This window comes from Cygnus olor, chromosome 4, assembly GCF_009769625.2.
Source record: "Cygnus olor isolate bCygOlo1 chromosome 4, bCygOlo1.pri.v2, whole genome shotgun sequence".
Lineage (NCBI taxonomy): Eukaryota > Metazoa > Chordata > Aves > Anseriformes > Anatidae > Cygnus > Cygnus olor.
Genome location: NC_049172.1, coordinates 44,291,593 through 44,313,949, shown reverse-complemented (window position 1 = coordinate 44,313,949; position 22,357 = coordinate 44,291,593). Strand labels below are relative to the sequence as shown.

The window sequence follows — 22,357 nt, the reverse complement described above, 5'->3', positions numbered from 1 at the left end:
AAAAAAAAGGTAGCCCTGCTGCAAGCTCTATTTTCTTCCTGTGAATAGCTCACGTTGAATCATCTGCTTGGGCCAGATAATGCTTGCACAAGTTGTAAGATAATGAGCTAAGCTCCCCAAATGGAAGGCGCAAACCTTTGCAGTGCATTGGGAAAACAGTAGAAATGAATGAAATGGGGGTTTGTTGCCTCCCACACCAGCCACACAGAAGCTGGTCTGTTTTGAGAAGGCACGGCGCCTTTGAGCGTGGGGTGCCCTGCCCACAACACTGGTCACCTGCTGGGAGCTGGCATTGAATTGGGTTACATTATAATTGGATTTTCCGAAGGCACTGCATTAGCATTTTCCATGATCTCACCCTTATTAGCCAAATCGCTAATCAGGAGTAGCGCAGTTACCCTGTTTGCTAGTTAAGCAATCTGCTGCTGTAGTGTCTGTAAGCCAACTTGAAATTCTCACAGCGATAAAAACTCCTCTCTGGCTCTCTAACAGACTTGGGAGTGTGTTCTGTGGCTAATGTTGCAGTCAAACTCTAATTTTCAATAGTTCAAGAAAAAGCAATGTCTCTCCAGATTAGTTCACTTGGTGCTTTGCTTCCTGATTCCTTATTATAAGATAGGAAAACTTTTCTTTGATCAACACAGGCAAAAGTAGCATTGCTGTAAAAATTAACTGCACAAAAATCCTTTCCCATGGACTCTTCCTCACTGTGTCCAAATTCAAATGCTGAACATGTTTAATCCTGTAAGGTTATTATTACAATGCCTTTGCAAGTTGATGGGAATGGAAATACCTGTTCTAAACACAGAAATGACACGCAATCTAACTGATATCTCTGTCTTTGTATAGCTCAAAAGGCTGTTTGCATGGGAACTTAAAATCAGATGGACTACTTCTGAGTTATCAGGAATGCGCACAGGACACCTCATGGGGCTCACGGCACAAAAGTTTCAGTTCCTTCCTTCAGGTGGGTCCCAGCAGGTTCTGGTACCTGCCTAACCAAAAACCTGAAGGAAAGACACAACCTCACAACTAGGTTATCAGGCAGCATTTGCTGAACAGCCATTCACCATGATTTCCAGAAATGTTCTCATAGTCAATACACGTTTAGATTTTGTTTAGAGACCCAGGTTTTATTCTTAGATTGGAGGTTACACAACAGTGCTTGAATGCATTACAGTGGGATTCTTCATCGGAATTGTTTGGAAATAAAAAGCTGTTTTTACTGAGAAGTTAAACCCAAGAAATATTTATACTAAAACTATATTGACACAAATAAGTACACTGCAGAAAAAAAAAATGAAAACCAAACCAAACCAAACCAAAACAAAAAACAACGTGATTATGTTTTCCATAGAGTTTTTGAGCCAAATCAACAGGAGAGCTGGCCTGGAGTCAGAGTAGAAATAGTACCTGGCCTAGCATCAGTGGTACCCCGATCACAATTACACAAATGTGCTAAAACAGTGAAACTCATTTCCTTTTTACCTCACAGCCAGGGAAAATACTACATAATTCAGGATGGTACATCAAGAAATCATTCCCAAGAATCAAATAAAAACAACTATAATTCTCAAACAGAAAATATCACAACACTATTGGGCTGGAAACTCTTGAATTCAAACCAGATGCGACTGCCTTCCAAATCCCCAGCAATAGCTGCATCTCTTAACATAAGGCTTTTTAACAGATTCTCATAGCCAGCACAAACAGCATCTTCAGAACAAAGGGCAGTAACACTTCCCAGCAGAGTTTAACTGGATCCTGAGGATCACTAGCCTGAATGATCTGCTTTCCTACTGTCCACGCAGGCATTTCACCAGGCATAAATAACATACACCAAAGAGATAAGGAGCTAGGGGCAAAAACACAGGACAATACAGAATAATGAAGTTGCATGATGGGCTTGCAGACTTTGGTATATGCTTCTCCAGGTCAGAGGCTGTCAGTGACGGGCTCCTTTCTCTGAGGATGAATCTGCAAAAGTAAATGAATACAAAAGGTTTTGACATTGAGAAATACAACCCATTTATGATTAATTTCCCTGTATTCTCTTTCCCTTCCCCCTCTCTTGAAGTCAATACTGCACATCCTTAAAGCCTGTCATCAGCCCAACAGAAATGACAGTAAGTATGAAGCAGCAAAAGAGTGCAAGGACATCCTACAATGCACTGGTAGTCTCTGCCTCTTAACTTCAATCTAGTCCTGAAGATTCTTGATACAGAGCAAACAGTAGGGTCTAATCATAACCTACAGCCCCCATGTAAAACATTTCTAGACCTCCAGAAAGAACAGCTGACATTCAGCAGTGCTCATTAGGTATGCATTAGCAGTAGGTGTACCCAGGAGAGTACCTAAGTATGACAGAGGGAAGAACTAAGCAGTACTACAACTGTTAAGTAGGTGTCTGTGGTTCAGATACGTGTTTGATGATAGTAACTCACTCAAGCTAGGAAAACAAAATATGATTGAAGAAAGGAAATATACTATGGCCAATGTAACACATACTTCCTTCCTGATGTTTCAAAAGATTCTTGAAATGCTGTGACATGTTGCTGGTAGCACACACACCGGCACTCACAGTACTTCGCTTACAAGAGAAACATTAGGCGTGAAATGCTTCCAGCAGGGACCTGAATTTGCCTGGGAGAATTGCTCTGCAGCTACTACGCAGTAACCCCATCCTGCACTTCTGAACACACAGGGCTAACAATACCCAGATGTATAGGAAAGAAAACTTGATCCGAAAGGTCCACATTTGTAACAAGCCACAGTACTATGTGAATTTGTGATTTTTGTTACATTTTTCCTTACAGGTAGTTTCAGAGCTAAAATTCATGTTATCTGTTCACAAAAGCCAGGAAGAGCAACAATTAGCAGACTGGTTGTTTGTGCATCATTAAGGTATACGTGGATAAAAGCTTCACACCAAATGTCAGAATTCACATAACAATATAATGTTTTGAACAAAAACAAGAGGACTGGGATATTCATACACCGAAGGCAGCAATACAGTGGGGATGTCCTTCAATTATTATTATGATCCAACACTGAGTTCCCATGAGCAAAAAGTCTCTCTCCCCTGAGACAACATTTTGTGGTACCCAGCAGGGTACCACAGAGCCCAGAACGCTTCACACTTAAAACACAGTTCTGTGTGTTTTAAACAAAGTAAGATCTAGATAAATCTTGGTGAGTTGTTTGACAGAAATAAAATGATTAAATCATGCTGCTGCTAAGATTATATATCCTGTTCCTCCTCACATGAGATGCTTCTGCCTGAAAACTAAAAAGTCTCTGATCTCTATCTCAAGTTGACTTTTTTAAAGCAATACATTTTTTTCTTAAGTTTTTCTTTTTTTTTTTTTAAAGGAACTTCTCATGTTACTGGGGTTAAAAATTATATGCATACAAAGCGGTATTTCTTTAAATTGCACTAGCAAAAATCAAGTTGTATCCGTAGAAATCCTGGAAATAATCACATATGCATTCCCAGTGGGATGGCAAGCTACTAATTAAATATCTGTCCTGACTAGTTGGGAGCAGATATTTCCTAATGTAATGTGTGCACTGAAGATGGGCTAAATACCAAAAATGTTTAGGGTTTGGGTTTTTTTCTTCCAGGAAAATTAAGATGTCAGTTAATTTTTTTTTCCTGTTTGGTTTTCATTGAAGATCTCCACAAATTATTTTCCAGTTTTACATTTTCCCCTCCCTACAGATGTCATTATTTTCAGTGGAAAACCCCACACTTCCCCCTCTTCTTCCAATTAGCTGTAATTATAACAACATTAGCCGCAAAGTAGGTACCTTGAGGGCAAAAATCTGGAAAGCAGCAGAGCGTGGAAGGGAACAAGAGATGATATTATAATGAAAGTGGACACATCACGCTGCTTCATATGCTCATCTGGGCATCCCCAGGGCTTTACAGGTTGATTTCTGCTTTTCCTAGGCACGCCAAGATGAGGCGGTGACCAGCTGCTCTTGCCTGTCTCACTGCCTCCAGAGCTACCCCTTGAACCGAGAGGCAGGAGAAGCACCCCATTTTGGCTTCTCCCTGTGCCTGGCATAACTGGATCCAAAACTAAAATGTACAGTTCAGGAGAAAGAAATCCAGTAGTTGTATCAAATGTTCGGAAAGGAGTAACTGGGGTTCTTAAACACGTGTACTGAGACTCTTTCTGCCAAGAAAACAAATACGGTAAGATTAATTTTGGAAGTGAAAAAGACAAGACATGCCAGTAGTTGCAGCATGTAAAAGGGTTCTTGCTCTGAGTAGGCTTTCTGCAATAAACCTCTTTTCCAGAGAATTTTCATTAAAAAAAAAATGGGTTCAGGGAAAATCTCCAAAATCAATTTTTTTTTCCAACTGTCTTTTCAATTTTGTGCAGTTGGATAAGGAAGTCAACACTGCTTGCCAAATAAAGTGACATTAAGTACACTTGCTGGAATTCTTTCTGCCTTGCTGCTTAAAAAGGAAAAGGGAAAAAAAAAAAAAAAAAAAAAGAGGAAACTAGCTCCAGCAATGCTGAGTGACAGAGCACAGAGAGATTTAGGAGCTAACGTCCCTCCAAAGGCAGTGCAGCTGGCAGAACAAGGCTAAGCTGGAAGGATTTGAGCACATTTTAGGAGCAGGCTTTCCACAGAGGAAAATACCTGGGGAAGGACCGGCCCAGAGCAGGCAGGAGGAGTTAACCTCTCGGAAATACACCTCTGGTGCAATGAGATGCCTCCCCTCTTCCTTAACCTCTACCCACCTCCCACTGCTTCCCGTTACACACTGCCCCTCTCTTTGTTGTGGCCTTCAAGCAAACACCTTTGTGGTATTGGAAGTCAGGCGATTTCTCCTCACCTGGCCCCACAGACCAGCAGTGGCCCCCCAAGGACTCCCCAGCCTCGCCTGCAGAGCATGGCTGGACACAACGTGGTCCTGCCCATCTCTTCTCCTCACCTACTTCAGCTGGAGTATTTCATGTTTGTGAAGATATGAAGAAACATTTATGCCCACAGACAGACAAGCTGAGCTCTGGTACGAGTTATCAGAGTTTTCCAGTGGTTTAACAAGAGTTGCAACATGAAACTTGTTGATGCAAACAGGAAGAACAAGCTAGTAAAATCAGATCAATAAACTTGAATACAGCCCACGCTCTCCTCTTTGCAACAGCCTGTTGGATATTTCTGGATTCAATCTGAACCCCAGTGGTGGAGAACTGACCTCTTGACAAGACAGCCCCACGGAAGAGCGGGAGCAGAGGAACCAGGTCAAGCCCTCACCTCCCTGTGGCCACACAGAGGGCACACGGCTGCATCCCGCAGCGCAGCCTGGCATGAAAACCACTCCAGCCCATGGGCATACCTTTAGTACCTACTGTGTGGAACACATCCCCTCACTGAACACATAATCAAAACTAAAAACCTTTTCTCAACCTTTTGGAAATTATATATTATGCGGTTAGTAAATCTTCGCTGTCCCATGCAAGCTCTGGCAGGTCAAAGCGTCTCCAAGCTCCCATGCTTACCAGTGCACTGTTTAACTTATGAAGCCCATCAAAACTGTTTCTAAGGTCCCAAAGCCACTATGGTCTGAATGGTTCTTTGTTAATATTTAAGTAAACTCCCTATAGCTAGAGATGTGTTTTTATAAAACAAGTTGAGCGGTCAATACAAAGTAACCCAAAGATTATTCAAAAAAAAAAACATTAAATAAATGGTTTACAACAGCACAGATCTCTCTACCTTTGCTGCAAGTATTTGTGAGAGAGTCATTTTGTGGCAGCTTTGTGCCACAATACAAGTATTTCTGATCCACTAGACAGGCAGCTTTTAAAGAGACCAAAGCCAAACTAAACCACCTTTTTGTTTGTTTGTTTGTTTTTGTAGAGAACTACAATTATTATCAGTCAGGATAGTTATTAAACTATCCTTACAAGACAGGACCACTTTCTTCTTATCTTACATACATAGTTGATAACCCTCATTGATGCTCAAAAATGCTTTCCTTTTTCTGGAATACTCTCTTGCAAGCCAATTTATCCCAAGAAGCTCTTCCTCCTGTTTCTGGTTTTCCTACAAGAATTCGCATTTCTTTCAGGTCAGGAAAGCAAGAACAGTTCAATTACAGTTTACCTCATTTGGGCTTCCTCCTCCTATCCCATATCAGCATTTCCCCTTAAATTCTGAGGTCTCGGGTCTTCTATTCTACTCTCCCTTTCTCAGCTGGGAGTCCAAATTTTAGTTGTCTCTAAAGATTTCAGTTTCCCCTGATTCATTTCTTCATCCAGGAGATGCACATATGTTGTATCTTGCTACTTTAAGAGCTCTTTAGAGCCACAGTTAGCATAGTTGGAAATGTTCATTGCTTTGTCCTTTGAGACTGACTATAATTTTCTTTGGGGGAGCATTAACTTCTATTAAAGAAGGTATTTCAAAAATAACTGTGGGGAACCATGGACAAATTAAAAAAAAGGATTAAGTAATTTAAATTGTGACTACTGAATCAAAAATATAAACAAAGGCCAAATATTATCCACAGTAGCTATTTCTGGACCACAATGTCTACAACCATTAGGGTATTTTATTTATTTATTTTTACTTATTTAGGTGTATAGAGAAGTAAAAAATTTAAGTAAATACAATCATAAATGCATACCAAGATTACTAGTTGTGTTTGGTCACCTCCACACACATGCACACACTCTGACCATCACACTGTCGTGTGCTATGTGAACAAAGACAGGGGTAAGATGCTTGAGCATGTTGTTATACGATGCTCTGAACTGAATTCAAGGGCATGCTAACGCCATTTCAAGGCTGAGGACTGGTCTGCCAAAGCCATGGCACCTGCTTCTGGGAATAACCGTCTCTCTCTATAGGGTAACTTCATGGTACTACAAGGGCTATGGACCCTTCTTTTCATCCAGACTAAATCCTTAAATGGCCCATAGACACTTAGCTGCAAAATGCAGAGACGTGACTTCAATTGCAGGAAGCAGGTGAAGGTGCTTGGAGCAGCTCTGAGGTGCATTCACCAAAGAAGCAAAGCATGTCACTGAACCTCACTTAGCTCCCACACTTCTGAAAGAGGGAGCTGATGCAGCCCTGCTTAGATAACAAGTAATATTCACTGCTTCAAACTCTGAACAAACAGGTTGTTGTTTTTTTTGCAAAAAAATGTGTTTCATAGATTAGCAGTGGAACATTAAAATTATAACTAAAAATCATTAAAATACATTCATCAACATTTATCACACAATCTTCACAAACTTCACTTACACCTGTAAAAATTCCCCACACCAATGTTAGCATAACATCATCACACCACCACGGATGGACAACTTACACACGCTCCACCCCTCATCCCTTCACCACATTAAAACAACACAAATTTGCCACAATTATTACACTCTTTGACAACGCTTCGCTTTGGTTCCACTTTGACCATAAAGCTAAACCACAAGGATTTCATTTAGATAATTACAATATCTTACTACAGTGGAACGAACGCCTCTTGTTCATTCTCGTTTCGGAAAGGCTTAGTGGGAAAAGGGTAGAACATTGAGGCGTGCGGTTTTTGGCTGGTTGGTGGTGGTTGTTGTTTTGCCCTTTTCCTCTCATCCTTCCTGTATTTTGATGAAATCATTTCCAGGCTAATTAGAAAGGCTTCATACTGAAAGTGCCAGAACCAAACTACCACACCACTGTGAACGTTCAATGCCGGAGACAACACTGCTTCTCAGGCCTGTCTGTAAGTGATTCTCTGTCAACTAAAAAAACTTAGATGTGTGAGGAAAATAACAGACAGGTGTAGAAACCTTGGAAAACAGAGGATTGGATGGAGAGAAAATAGTAGGAAAGCTCTGTGGCGTTTTTATTATTATTATTATTTTAAACATATTTCAGTAATTATTCTTTCCCTATATCTATGGAAATAGATGTGATCTTTACAAGTAGAAACACAAACTAGGCAGGAGAGATGCAACAGCCCTTTAAGAAAGCCTTCTCTGAACAGCGCAGCAGCTAAGAAAAGTGCTGTCAGTCAGAAGTACAGAAATGGCTACATGAGAACCAGAAGACAGGCCATTACAGCTTCTTCCTTCCCATGGTGGTTACAGAAGAATCTGGAGAACCCAGAGAACCCAAATCAGGTGCCTAAAGCTAATGCATTCCTCCCCACAAGGGAGGGAAGAGAGAAGAAAACACAATCTAGGTACAGCTATACAAAACCAAACACACACAAAAAATACCCTATGAATTCCTCCTTGGTGTCATACGCCTTTGCAGACCCAATGACTTTATAGAAAACTAGATATCGAGTCTTTTATCATAATGCTGGTTAGAGTCAGTGTAGAGACTCTCAGATTTGAGATTTTTTTTTGACAGCATGTCATAGAAAACAACAGTTTGCTGATTCATTTCGTTTGTGTTCAGCTCTAATGCTACAACCTGTAATCCATACCTTGTACTTATTCCTGTATGAAAAAATACTCAATATCAGAGGGAAATTTCTTCAGGTAGGGAAAGCTAAAGGGTTTGCCCTAGAAACATCAATCTACCGAAACAGCATTTCTAAAGGAAACTGCCTCATACCATAAGTGGCTGCATGGGTGTTCAGAGTTTTTCTATAAAGAAACGCTAGCTCAGAAGAGATAAGATTTATTGGTCAGTTTATCACCTAATGAGGAAATGAAAGCTGAGAAATGAGACTTGGGAATGCTGACACACATACTAACTCATTTAAACTCACCCTTGCAATTTGCATTAGTCCAAAACAGAACAAAGAAATTGGAACAACATTAAGAATACATTCTTCATGTATTCCTGGAGTTTCTGTCTTTAAAACCTTTCTTAAAATAAATGACTTGAAAATAGATTTAATATAGGTGACTACAATACATAAATCCTGGCTAGTGCATTTTAAATGACTGTAGAAGGTGGACTTCTCTGTGATCAATAGCTAATAAAAAAAAATCTCTATTTTATTATCAAAGATAAAAAGAGTAAGAGCCTGGAAGACATACAGACATATACTATGCTCTACACAACATGATGATGGTACTAGCTGAGAATTCCTGTTGATGGTCACTAAAAGAGAAAGGAAAGAAAAAAGTTTGAGTTTCCTAAACACTGTTCCACTGTGGAGGAGGTATTTGGATGTTCTGGACAAGGAACAGTAATAGACAAAGCATGGATTTAAAAACTTTTTTTTTTTTTTCAGGGAGACAGAAGTCAAATTACTATAATCAAGCAGTGCGAAAGAATTCTCTTTTCTTCATATTCCATAAGTGTACTGCCCTGGACCACAGCTGCAGTTGGTGGCTGGATTTGTTTCATACGCTGGTATAAACATCCTCTCAGTATTCTCTGGTGCAATAAATCACTCCGAGTTTAAGTGGGAGGAACTACAAAATTAATCTCCTGGCCTCTCGTGCAGTCACAGCTCTACTTTCCCTACAACCACATCAGAACCCTCCAAGCAGTTGCCATGTATCTATGGGAAGCTCATCCTCCATTTTGGCAAGCTACGTTCCCACCCTACCCTCTCTTTTCTGCAAATGTGGAGGACAACAAACAACGGAAGAGTTCCTCTGTAGCCATCTTCTTCTAGTTACAAAACAGCTTTTGGTGAGGACTCCCTCCCACCCCATGTGGTGTCCACTTGCACCGTGACATGGCACCCAGATGGAGCACACATGCTCCCGCAGCACACACGAGTGAACCTTGCTGGTCCCTTTGCGCTGCACAGGATGATGTATTATCCCTCTGAGATGGTATCACTACAAATGAACCACGAGACATAAGAACAGAGCAAAACACAAAACTTTATGTGCCATCATCCCTGACTACTTTTGAGAAAAAAGGTGTGGCTTTGGGAAATTTCTGAAGACGACATGAAGGGACAGATTCCCACCCAGAATAACATCCCTTATTCTTTGTGCTCTCTGACATCTGTCTTTTGAGCAGTCTGAACCTAGTACTTTAAAACACCAAGGAATTTTGCATGATTTCTAATCCGGGTACAAATACTAAGTGCTTTTTCTGGTTTCCAGCAGATAGCTTGCACCGACACTTCAGCAAGTAATTAATTTTGTCCATTTAAACGGTCTTATTTTCAGACCTGGCACTGTGAACTACCAAGGCAGATCAAGAACAGCAACAGGCATTTTGCCTTTAAAGTGAAATGACATCCTAAAACCTGCACTTTGTTACCAAGGGCTTCTAAAACCTGCTCCACCCCGGCCCCCAGGTTCAGCCCATCATTAAATTTAGTCTTAGAGCAACAGAAGCTCTAAGGACAACTCTAAGGATATCTATTCTTTAGGACTCTTACTAGGCAGTTAATGAGGTAAATGTACGATCCCTTAATGTGCAATAGAGATATTTTACAAATTGCAATGAAGCTGAAAGCTCTAACGCAGATTGTACATTAGAAACCTCACCTGTGTTGCACATACACCAGCCTCAGCTCTCTGAGGCAAAGCTGTCACATAAACCCTCAACAGATAAATAGGCGAGTTTACTATATAACCCTCAAAGGCCCTTATTTTAAAAAGTACATTTAAAATATGCTCTGTACAGCTGTTGTCTTACCAGTTGCCTTGTGCTGCACATCTGGCGGAAACTGGTCAGGAACATACCACTGATAGTCTGGCTGCACAGAACAATAAAACATTATTACAGCAATATAGACTTCATAGACACTTCAAACAAAGGAACAGTGGCATGTTAAAAACATAATTGTGCTGTGAAGCTTTTTCTTAGTCATACAAAAGTAGTTTACAAAAATTTTATATTTAGCTTTATGTTTCCACTGATCGAGTCTTTCAGCTTGCTTCCTTTTTTGCAACATGGTTTAAATGCTGAACTGATTTAAAATATTGGTGTAAGCCTTTCTAGATCCCCCAAATCAAAACAAACATTAACAAAACCAAATCAGGTTTTAAAAGGACTTTGTAGTACACTACTGCTAAAATGGACCAGAAAATAATAGCAGAGATCACATTTTTAACTGGTTCTATCTTCTGTACTTAGGAAGCCCAGGGAAACCTGGCACACATGCCGACCTAACAGGTAAAGCTGTTCCAGTTTCGGTATGAGTAAACACAGTTTTTTGCATGATAGGAATATCCTTTGAGTCAAGTTCTCTCCCTTCTCCCTTTCCACAGATTAGCATTTGTGTTGCAATTACATTAGCTGTTATCAAATAACTTATTGAAAATATTGTGGGATGGAAAGGTTCCCCATCTTCCTTCTAAGAGGATGTATTGGAAGGTTATGTCCACGCAGGCATAGTTTTGTCCAGGGAAATCCTTTACGGCAAGCAACAGCAAGGAAGAAAAAAAAACTGCAGCATAGTTTATACCATACACTGTGGTAAATAAGTAGCACATTGCCACTGAAGAAACAATTTTGGGACCAGACATTTCAGTTGAAGCTCTATTAAACCATCAATTTGGTTTGAATACTACATGCAAGCTCATCAAATTCCAGGTAATTACTGCCTCAAATTAGTTAAACTGGTAAAATGATTCTTGTTTTGCAGAAATTGCTCTTGACAAAACCCTGAATAGTCCCAAGGAGACTCTTACACACTTCAACTTGTAGAAAAGAAATTTCATTGACTTCTAAAGAAGTTCTGCCCAAATTAAGGCAGCAGGATGAAGCTGTAGATACAGAAAACAGATTTAACTTTTATGTATGCTGTCATTTGCAGTTACATAGCAGTAATTGCTATCCTACACTGTTAGGAAAAAGGAACTATCCTATCTTCACTTAAATAATAATGTCCACATGAATTACTAACTAATTCTGTGTTTGTGGGCAAACAAAACACACTTTGATACAAAGCAAGACTGTGCTTTGCTTTATGCAGTTTTTCCACTGATGGCTTAAAATACACTTATTTGCATTGCTCTTCTGAGTTTCTACTGAATTTTCTGTTCTCTGATCCACTCTTCTTTTTCATACATACACAATGCAAAGCTGAATGAATTTCAGAGACTAGAGATGTATTTCACGTCAGACTAAATAAAAACATTTCTACTGACAACATAAAAGGAACGAAAAGGTGCAAGATATAAAAAGATTGAAAAAGCAAAAGCACAGACTAAACACACAGGATTACGTATGTTAACTCAGGACACTCATTAAATTCTAACACCTTTCTTCATTGCTAACAAATTGCTCAGGGAGTTATCAAAAGCTCAGAGCAGCAACACTGCGCTCTCACAGGCGAAGAATTTCAAAGAAAACTCAGAATGAAACTGGGAGTTACAAAGCAACCAGTCAAACTGACCCCAGTGCTCCAGCAGGAATGGCAAAGTTGTAAACCCAGTGATCCCTTGCAGAATTAGAAACCCAGATGATGAAAGTTCAGGGAGAAGAGCCAAAATAATCTGGGACAGAGTCCAAATTGCAGTGAAAAACATTCTGCGATACTTCCAACTCTGATAAACAAGCAGATAAGCACACTCACGGACTATAGAAATGACTCGTTTGACCACAGCTTTTCAAATGGATTTCTGCAGTCGAAAAGCCTTATACGTGTCTTGCAGAAACTAAGCTGTAATTTCACAAATAATGAACATCTTTTGATAGGCAACAGCTTTATAGGCAGAAATGACATTCACCATGTTTAAATTTATTCTCACTGGTTTTGAACAAGCACAGCCTACTTGTTAGATAACCCACAGCATTTCAAAAATGTCATTCTTTGAAGCAGTATTTTTCTTGAAATAGATAACTCATCCTGACTTAACCTGCCCTAAGGCAAAGGATTCCTCTGCATGCGAAGGAAGACAGGACCTTGTCGTGTGCCAGGAAAAAATTAAAATTTCCCACTGTGTTATCCACGCTCAGATATAACTTCCACTTATGCTCTTTTTTTTTTTTCCTTCTTCCAACACACAGGCTTGCTTGGGAAAATTGGATTCCTAAAGCATTCTGTCTGAGTGCCTCACCCATAGTAAACCTCACTCCTCACATAATCCCATTTCACATCAGAGTACCAGAAGGAAGATACTACTCAGCACAAGCAACACAATCTGGGGCTTCGCCCTTAGAGTCGAACAGCAGCGCTGTACACCCTGCCACTAGCTTGTCAGCATGTGGGAACGTGTACGGGGAACGTGCGATTGTGCAGCCTGCCTACAGGGGTACTGCCTGGCGGGAGGACGGTTGTATTATCTGTGAATACAGAAACCGTAAGTGAAGCACGAAAGTAATTTTCCAGTAATAGAGCCAGAGACAGAAATACTCAGGGTAGGACACGGAAATAAGACATTAGTCAACAAGCTTTCTTCAGCTGAATAGAGGGAAGAGAACAGAATAATGCCAACTGCAACTAGATACCCAATTGTGTCACTGTCGTTTACTTTGTATGCCCAGAACTGGGCTCCAGCTAGAAAAGGCTCTGCATTTACATGTATGTAAATTAATCTAAGAAACCAACAAGAATCCAATTGAACAACTTTATTTTTTTAATTATAGAATGACCAGAAGCATCATGGAAAACAAACGTATAATCTCTTTTTCTTCTTGTGGTTTTATAGATGAACAGTGTTTGCCAAAATAAATTTAAAATATATAAGAGTATATACTTAAAGTATAACTTATCAACCATACATTTAAATTGCTGCATTTTTTCCTCTGTGCACAGATTTCAGTGGGTTATGCTTCGATTGAGACATGGCAGCACTCTGTGTGCAGTTCAGTACCAAAGACACAGGAACAGCAAAGAAGAAAAGAACAAGCTTATAAAAGAAAATCAGCATCTGGGGGAAGACAAACGTGGAAGAGAGACTGTACAGAGATCAGAAAGGCTCTTCCAGATCTAGGGATAATTCTAAAACCAGTAAAAAATCTTGACTTGGCACCAAAACAAGCCAAAAAACAACAGATTTAGTTACTGATGAGGACAGCAGTGTGGTAGCACCACGTTAATTCTTCTGTGGTCACCACGCTGTGAGAAAATCAGTGCCCCTGTGAAACGGGAGAAGGTGGGAACCTTACTGAGTGCTGCTGCTGTTCTTGTGCCCTGCGAGACATTGGATGTACTCGAGGATCTTGATAGTGAAGAACCAACCCACAGTTCCCATAATTAACGCATGGGGAGAGAAAGAGTGGAGGTGGGTAGCTGGGCCTCTCAGACTGTACCGGGAGGTCTTTTGTCTGTCAAAAATTAAGAAAAGCAAGAACAAAAAAAATGCATTACTAGCAGGATATGACAACCAACAGAATATCCACATACAAATTCATTGGTGAAAAGCAACAGGGAAGAAAATTCCCTCTGTCAGCATGGGTAACAATGAAGTTTAGCTTCTTCAGACTGTTCATGATTAAAAAAGTATTTAAGAAATTTGACTTTTGCCATGCCAGAGTCTTGATACCTTTTATGTTAGAAAATATATTTTTTCAATATATGGCAAGCATATTTCCGCGTGCTTTCCATATTCAAGAGATTTTCATTACACATTAGTAACATTCAATACTTTGAAGCAGGACTACACGTGGACAGGCATTTGCATAACAAGAAAAATAAATAATATTGGTAAAGGACCAAAGTCTATGGTCTTGAGATTTGGTTGTGCCTTTTCTTAGGCTTTCTGCGTCCCAGTGGAATTAATGGGAATTTGCCTAAGGACAGAACAAGGAGGAATGAAAGATGAGTCAGAACTAAATAATTTGACTTAAGAAAATAAACTAATAAATATGCTGCATGGCTCCTCTCATATTTAAAGTACTTCATAAGCTTGTTTAATCACATCCCAAAGCAGGAAGAGACAAACAAGACGCTCCCAAGCGTAAGCTCCCAGTGTCCCAACCACTCAGCAGTGGCTGCCTGTGTGTGTACCAGTGCCTCAGAAATTCCCTGTGATAAAGGCTACATGAAAAAGGAGGAATTGCAGAGGAAAATACTGTGGAACATCTGATGCACTGCAAATTCACACCCTACTGGTCTCTCTCATCCATCCATAGCCACAGATAACTCGTGGAATGGATTTGGGCCAGCAGCTGAAGCTGAACACACAGGATAGCTTAAAGCCTGGTACTGAGCCTCCATATATAGGTGAGCCTCAGGTACAACTCCACTAGCCTCCATCTCCTGTCTCAACTAGAATACACCAGCAAGTCCCAGCATCTGTCCTGCAGATGATAGCCAGTTATGTATGGCACCAATCCTCTGTCAAGGGTTCAAGATCTCTATGTTGCGAGAGTAAGTGCCCTTCTTCCTCCCTCCCAAGAGGGTAGGAGGAGGAAGAACGGACATGCTCGTTCTCCCAACATAAAGAACTTGAACCCTTCAGCCCCTCCTGTCACATCTAATGCCACTGGTTTTGGTGGCTGACAAGCAGAGGCAGAGAGCGGGAGCTTAAGAAATGGAGATAGTTCCTCACTGCTCCTGAGGGCCAGCATTTCATTTACATCTAACAACAAGGCACAGGTAAATAGAAACATACCTGCTGCTGTAACTGCTTTTCTAGTTTTTCCTTTCCCTTCACACAGGTCTTAATCTGAAAATAAATGAAATATTCATCCTGATAAATCAAATCCTTAAAAATCGCATCCAAAGCTGTTCCTGTCACTGCAACGCAGGGGCATATCACACAGAGCTTGTACCACCTGTAGGCCGCACAGTATGCATGCACTGCAGATAAATTGTTGCTCCTGGTCCAGGGAGGCTGGGGAGGAGTGGGAGAGGCCTGTTAGCCCCATTTATAGTCCCTCTGCTCACTGTCACTGCTTTGAGAGGTTCTCACAGCATCCACTGAATGACCAGTCAGGGCCATACAAGAAGTTTGGGGTTTTATGCTCTCTAGATGGAGAAAAAATATATAGGAAGATGTCTTTGATAACAAACACATCTACAAATGTGTCCTACACACACACCTTATTGAACCACCCAGGAGTGGGCTACTGGGTAGGGGAAATATAACTAAAAGTTATTTCATGCAAAGTAACAGATTGTCCCAGGTATTTCTGTATGCCTGGGATGGCCTGAATGGCATTCACTCTGGCACCGCTAGGTTTTGGTTGGTTTTTACACCTGCATGAAATGCTTCCAAGCACCTACAGAAGTACAGGTTAGCCTCAGGCCCAACCCCAGCAGTGCCCTAGCATCAGTCAAGATGCCCAACCTGTGCTCCTCTACAACTGAAACTGGTGGCAGTGAGGAACACCGGACAGCACCTTGCCTCTGACGTTATTGCAAGATCTTGCTAGTAATGATGAATGGCTTGGCTGAAAATAAGGCAATACCACAGTTTCTGTTTCAAAACAAAGTTGGGGAGAACAATAAATCATCACAGAACATTTTGGTAATCAGCCATTCTTTTAAGACATTGCACAACTTTGTCAAGACAGGAAACCTCAAAATTTCATAATTTTTAAAGGGAGTTGAGAAAGCTCAAAATTTTGCATGCCATGACTTTGCTTTGGCTTCCTGAATGTCTGTGAACAGAATACTGACACTACTCTGAAGAGATAAAAAGGATGTTGCAACAAGAAATTATTCCAGAGGCTGCTCAGCTAATTTGGATGGAGACTTTTTTTTCCTCAGTGATATTAATATTGCTCTGTAATTCCATAGCAGAGGTCAGGATTCATTACAGACGCTTTTTATTTCAAAAGCTGGTTTGATGTTACAACTCTCATATCAAGTGCCAGTGAAACAATCAAGAGTCCTCTGGATTTGTTTTTGATTCCCCCCCTCCATTTTAAGATATGTTTGAAGAGATCTTGCAATAAACACTCCCTTCATCTACTTAATTTGGAAGTTGTCTCTAATCATTTCTCATCTTACTGCATTACTTCAGAATGATTTCATCCCAGGTGGTGACCTCACATAAAATCCAATGTCAATTAATGGAAGCCAGAAAGCCTTGGATTGTGTGGAGAGTGAGAAAATAAAAATAAAATACACATGTGCTGGCGATAGTGACTTTCTTTTGACTCATACCTGAGAGTTTAGTTTATTCAGTTGAGACTGTAATCTCTCGTTAATCTTCTGCAATGCTTCTTTCTCCTCATTAAGTCTTTCTCTGTCAGATCGCTCCTTTCTGAAGTCTTCTTCATATATTTGTACCTGCAATCATTATGACTATGTGAATTTCAGCAGAGCCACAACAGAAATTTTAATTCACTTTGTTGTATAGTTGCTTTTTAAACAATGGCCAAGCAGTGGGATGCATTCCAAAAGGATCCCTCTTTACAGCCCTGCAACCAAAAGATTTTCCCTCGCTTTTTTTTTTTTTTTAAATGAACAATACAAAATGACAATTCCACAGTGGCACATCAATTGAAACAGTCCACAGCTTCACTGTTTGTAGATAGTCATAATTAAAAGGCTTACTGGGGAATATCCATTTTAACAATTATAAATAAGATACAAAATACTGAAGACATGGATCTTTTTAAGGGATAAACGGTAGTAGAGCAAACATTTTATGATTTTTTTTCCAGTTTTCTTTTCAATTACAAACATCTTTTACTCCATCCGGTATCTCAGATGCAACCAGTTAGCATTCTGGTGGAGACCGGAGGTGCTCACACAGCACAAAAAAAATGACTTCTATCACACAGTCTGACAGAAGATTATCATTTTATCCAACCTAACGAAGAGCAACTGTGATCAAAGAACATCCTGCCTTTTTCATAGCCCACTGAATACCACATGACAAGCTTAGCCTTGAGCCTACCTTGTTTTATGCCTTTGCAGTTGCCTGCAGATTTACCTTTTCTGCTGCTCTAACTCTCTAACAAGAGTGTGGCCCAAAGGATTAAGCTCTGCAGAGTGGTAGTATTTAGAGCCACAGCCATATATTTATGACCATAAGACTTGAACTAGTCAGGACAGTCAAGGAGTTTACACCTTGGCTGAAACACTGTGGAAAGAAACCCATAGTTCTTCAGCTAATGGGCAGGCACCCACCTTGTATGAAGCTGAAGGTTGGTGGCACTTTCACTGACAGATAAGGTTGGATTAGATGATCTTAGAGGTCTTTTCCAACCTGAATGGTTCTATTATTCTATAACAACAAAAGCACACTGGAGTGGGAACTATCATCAGAGCTTTCAGGAGTCCTTTCAGTTGGTCACTAAAGCCAGCTGACAATCTACTTTCAAAGAATTTGGTTGCTGTGCCTCATGCTCTGCCCCTAGTATAGACCCAGTTTTCTTTTTTGCTGGCAGCAGTATTATGACTATACAGGAGAAGTAAAGAAATGTTAATAACTCAGGGAAAGAAAAAAAAAGTCAACGCAGGGCTCTATAAATTTGCATGATCTGCCTGTTGCAGCTAATTTTTGCAAGGTTTTTTTGGATGTGATGGTCCCCCACTAGATATAACCCCCTTCCTGAATAACAGTGTGTAAAATGAACAAAGGCTTTCTGTGTGGCAGCGTGGAGTCTCAGCTCACAGCCTGTGCCTGAAGGAGGCACGAGCACTACTGACCCTCCAAAATAGAGGCAAAGCAGTCGTTTGCAGACATGTAGCTCTCTTTGACCCCTGTCCATCTACATGCACTTCTTCTTAGTGTTCCCTCATTTCTTCTCTCCTACTTCGCTCGCTGCTGTCTCACCTCCCTTCCGCTCCCCAGCTGTACCATTTGTTGAAGCTGCAAGGGAGCAAACTTTGTCACAGTTTTGTCAGTATATTCTCTTGTCCTGAGAAATAGGGGGACATCTCCCAAGGAATGAATGCCTTTAACTCTTCTGTAGTAGCCAGGGATGGCCTGGTGACAGCCAAGCTCTGGTGAGGCTCTGTCACATTGTGTGTCCCAGGGGTCCCTCCTCCAAACAGAGCCTTCTGCTCCATTTTGTGCAGAAGGAAGTTTGGACTCACTGCACTGATTTATACAACTAGAAAAATACAATCATAAAACGGTTGCCCCATGAGAATTCTGAAGGAAAGAAAAAAAAAAAGAAAAAAGGTTTACTCTATTTCATTGTGTAGAATGAAATAACTCATTACTGTACAATCAAGTGCAGGATTTTATTCTCCAGCATGTGGCAAGCATTACATTAGAGAGCAAAATCTGGCTCTGCTGTCAAACGTGACAGAAACAAGTATTTTATTCCCATTGAATAAAATTCCCATTCTGATCACATCCATTTGTGTGTCAATAATGTTAGCCCTAACACTGTCCAGGATGACAGACCAAAATTGTTAGATTATCTGAGAAGTATCATGCTTTTAAACAGATTCTTTCATATGTAGAGTGCACAAAGCACTTGAATTGCTCAAAATGAAGATAAAAAAAATACGAGACTCTGTAGTGATTGGTATGCAGGTTATAGATTCAAATGTCTCGCACCACACTTTGAACAACTACAATACCAACACTAATTTTCCAAGACCAGCATTCTCTAGACAATTCATTAAACTTTCAACTTCTACGATATAAGGAGCAGAAGACACAAGCAACAAATTCATCAGTAACTCATGAAGTTTGGCATTCTCTCTGGAGGAAATTCAGTCCCTAGCAGGGAGCTGGCAGGACGCCTCCAAAAATCACAAGAGCCATTCTGCAGCTTGAAATCCTACACAAGAGCTTGCTCCAGTCTTTCGCAAGGAGTGAATTTCACTTTATGGACACTGCTGTGATGACAGCATCTTAGGAAACACCAATTTGAATGGACTACAACTCTTCCGTTCAAAAGTATTATACAGCAAGTCAGCCAGGCACTGTTCTTGGGAGAGAAGGCAAAATCATGTGGCATGAAATTCAAGGCAGGCTTGCTTCCACCCATTCTCACCTGCTGCTGGAGAACTTCAAGTTGGGTTCTCATGTCCTCAAGGCTGTTCTTGTCAACCCCCTCTGAAGGAGTCCCAGGAACAGATTGGTGCTTCTTTTGCAATACATCTTTAAGGGCCTGCAATGTAAAACATCATAGTTACTGTTCTGAGACCCACCACATCAGAAAGATTTACCACATCATTATGAAGCGTTCTCTTTAAGTAGAGTCACAGACTTTTTTCATTCATTTGCAGTTGCTTCAATTATATACAGTGAATATTATGAATAACATGTATGTATGCCTAAGTCCAAATTTCCAAAGTGCCCACACTAGATCCATGAATTTGAGATGGTGTAGTTTAGAAGACTGTGCTTTTACTTAAACTATAACCGACAACTAGCTGTGGAAATCACAGCTGCAAATCTCATTCAGAAATGCCATTTTCCCTGTGCAAATCAGAATTTGAGAACACCAAGACCGTTGTCAAAAGACCAAACAACCCAAGAATGTTAAAGTAGCATTCGACTATGCCTATAAATGTTCCTATAGTAAAGTTGGACTGAAACAGTTTTTGCACCAGGAGTACAAATTTCTTCAGCTGGAACCAAAGTGAATACTCACATCGAGACGAAGTTATGTAGTCTCTATAACTTGTCACTAGAGGGAGTTGTGTATACACACTACACTGAGAATGCTCTTATACTATTTTTCAGTCAAATTCTGCTACACTTCTTTGCAGATTTTATTTATTTAATAGTGTTCCACAGCTGTCCCTTGGACTGGAATAGTTCTTAAATCATTCTTACCACTTTCTGTCTATAACCACACTTACACATTTCTTATTTACTCTACCACAAACGCTCACATTTCAATTTCAGTGCTTTTCTGCATCTCTCACAGAACATACGGACTCAGCTAATTTCCTCCACTTTAGAAGGTTCCCTTCTTGCTAGTGGTCCCCAGCTCCCCCTGACTGGCCACGCACCACTTGTGTTGCAAGAGAAGAGAGGAAATAACTTGGAGAGGGAAAAGGGAGAAGGGGAAGAAGACAAGCAGGAAAAAAGAGCACCTAAGAAACCCAAGGATTAGTATTATGGACCTCATCTTCCATGAAGTATCAAAAAGGGGAGAAAAATAGCACTTCCAACAAGGAACGCAGAAGAGAAAAGCGAGGCCTTTTATCTGGTGAGCTACTGTCCCTAAGAACAGTGCAGAAGAGAAAGAGGTATACTATTGACAAAGTTCGTATTCCATGTCATACATGAATAAGGCCATACCTAAATATGGGAGAATGTAGATACAAATAGCTCTCTGACTAATCTTCCTTTTGTCCCTTCCAGACACTGCTGATCTCTTTTACAATATGACACTTCAGTGCTCTACACAAATAGCAAAACAAATAATAAAAACAAGTTTCACATCAGCTTTCAGATTGGGAGTGGAAGGTCAGCAGCCACAAGTGTCAGTGAAGTTTTTGTATCATAATTCTAGGTAGTGAGCTGCAAGGTATCATGTGCTGTATGTTACAAAAAAGTTGTAAGAGCTTCTTTCATTATAAAAATGGGCACAAGCAGAAAGGTAATACACAGTGATGCTGTGAGCAAGACTAAAAACTGTATTACCCAGGAAGGAGGATAATATAGCTCTGTGACAATGGCAGGATGGCTACCAGCAAGGAACAAGTGAAAATGAGAAGGACCTCGCAGTTCACTGAGTTAAACTCAGCTTAACTTCACACAGTGTTAAATAATGTTCATTTAGAAATACTGAAAACTGAAACCTGAAATTGCAAGACAAGTAACACAGAGTTTTTCTTACATATATATATATTTATGTATTTTTTTTAATTGAAAAGGAAACTATATAAACTATATTACTGAAAGACAACTGACTTGGTTTTCAAAGTTATGAGAAGGATGTGGTCCATGCAACTAGCAATCCCTTAATCTAACCACATGAGTGTGCCAGGTTTGGGAAGAAATTTTGAAGAGAAAAGCCTTACAGACATGAGAAATGGGATGAAGTAAAGCAGAGTTTAACCTGATAATCTTTCATTAAAAAAAAATAATTTTAAACAGATTTTCTTAATGGGGAAATTACAGCCTATCAGTCCATGTTTGAATGACACAACTGAGATGGTGCTGAAGCAAAGTTATCAATTAAGTCAGAGAGAAATTTGTCTAGTACTTGAACTATAAGGGAAACAAGGAAACAGCAACAGGAAAGCCAACAGTCTTGGGATATGGCATTCCAAACTATTGCAACAACACTTTCATATGGCAAACATCAAAGTAGGATCAGAACAAGATCTACATTTTGGGTACTCTGGATGACCAGATCAATGCTGGATGAAGCTGGAAGTAAACAAGTTAATGTACTTAAAAACAAGTAGTAATATCTTCCATAATCTGGGAATTAAGCATCTTAAAATGACTGATATGCAAAACCATGCATATTAGCAAGCAGTTATATATTTAAGGGAACAAAAAACTTGGGTCAGTTTAGCTACTGTCCTGTAGTGAAAATATGCTTGCTCCACATTGATATAGGTAAAGAGCAAGGGTAACAGCAGGAGTGAAGCAGATTTGTTTGATACTACTATCAAAAAAAAAAAAAAGTATAT

At 40.1% G+C, this 22,357-nt stretch overlaps 1 protein-coding gene across 3 annotated transcripts in view; it reads right to left on the bottom strand.

Annotated features, from left to right (window-relative positions):
• Positions 1–1,095: 1,095 nt before the first annotated feature.
• TNIP3 (TNFAIP3 interacting protein 3) overlaps positions 1,096–22,357 on the bottom strand; it is a 72,348-nt gene continuing 51,086 nt past the window's right edge. Inside the window, exons 9-14 of one of the 3 annotated variants that reach the window (XM_040556104.1) lie at positions 19,753–19,869; positions 16,955–17,080; positions 15,456–15,509; positions 14,008–14,166; positions 10,588–10,648; positions 1,096–1,977 (exon numbers count right to left, since the gene is read on the bottom strand). In XM_040556104.1, the coding sequence (XP_040412038.1) occupies positions 1,946–1,977; positions 10,588–10,648; positions 14,008–14,166; positions 15,456–15,509; positions 16,955–17,080; positions 19,753–19,869 (549 nt within the window). In that variant the 3' untranslated portion in view covers positions 1,096–1,945. The remainder of the gene's footprint in view (positions 1,978–10,587; positions 10,649–14,007; positions 14,167–15,455; positions 15,510–16,954; positions 17,081–19,752; positions 19,870–22,357) is intronic. The other 2 variants (XM_040556105.1, XM_040556106.1) reach the window with 2 other exon arrangements.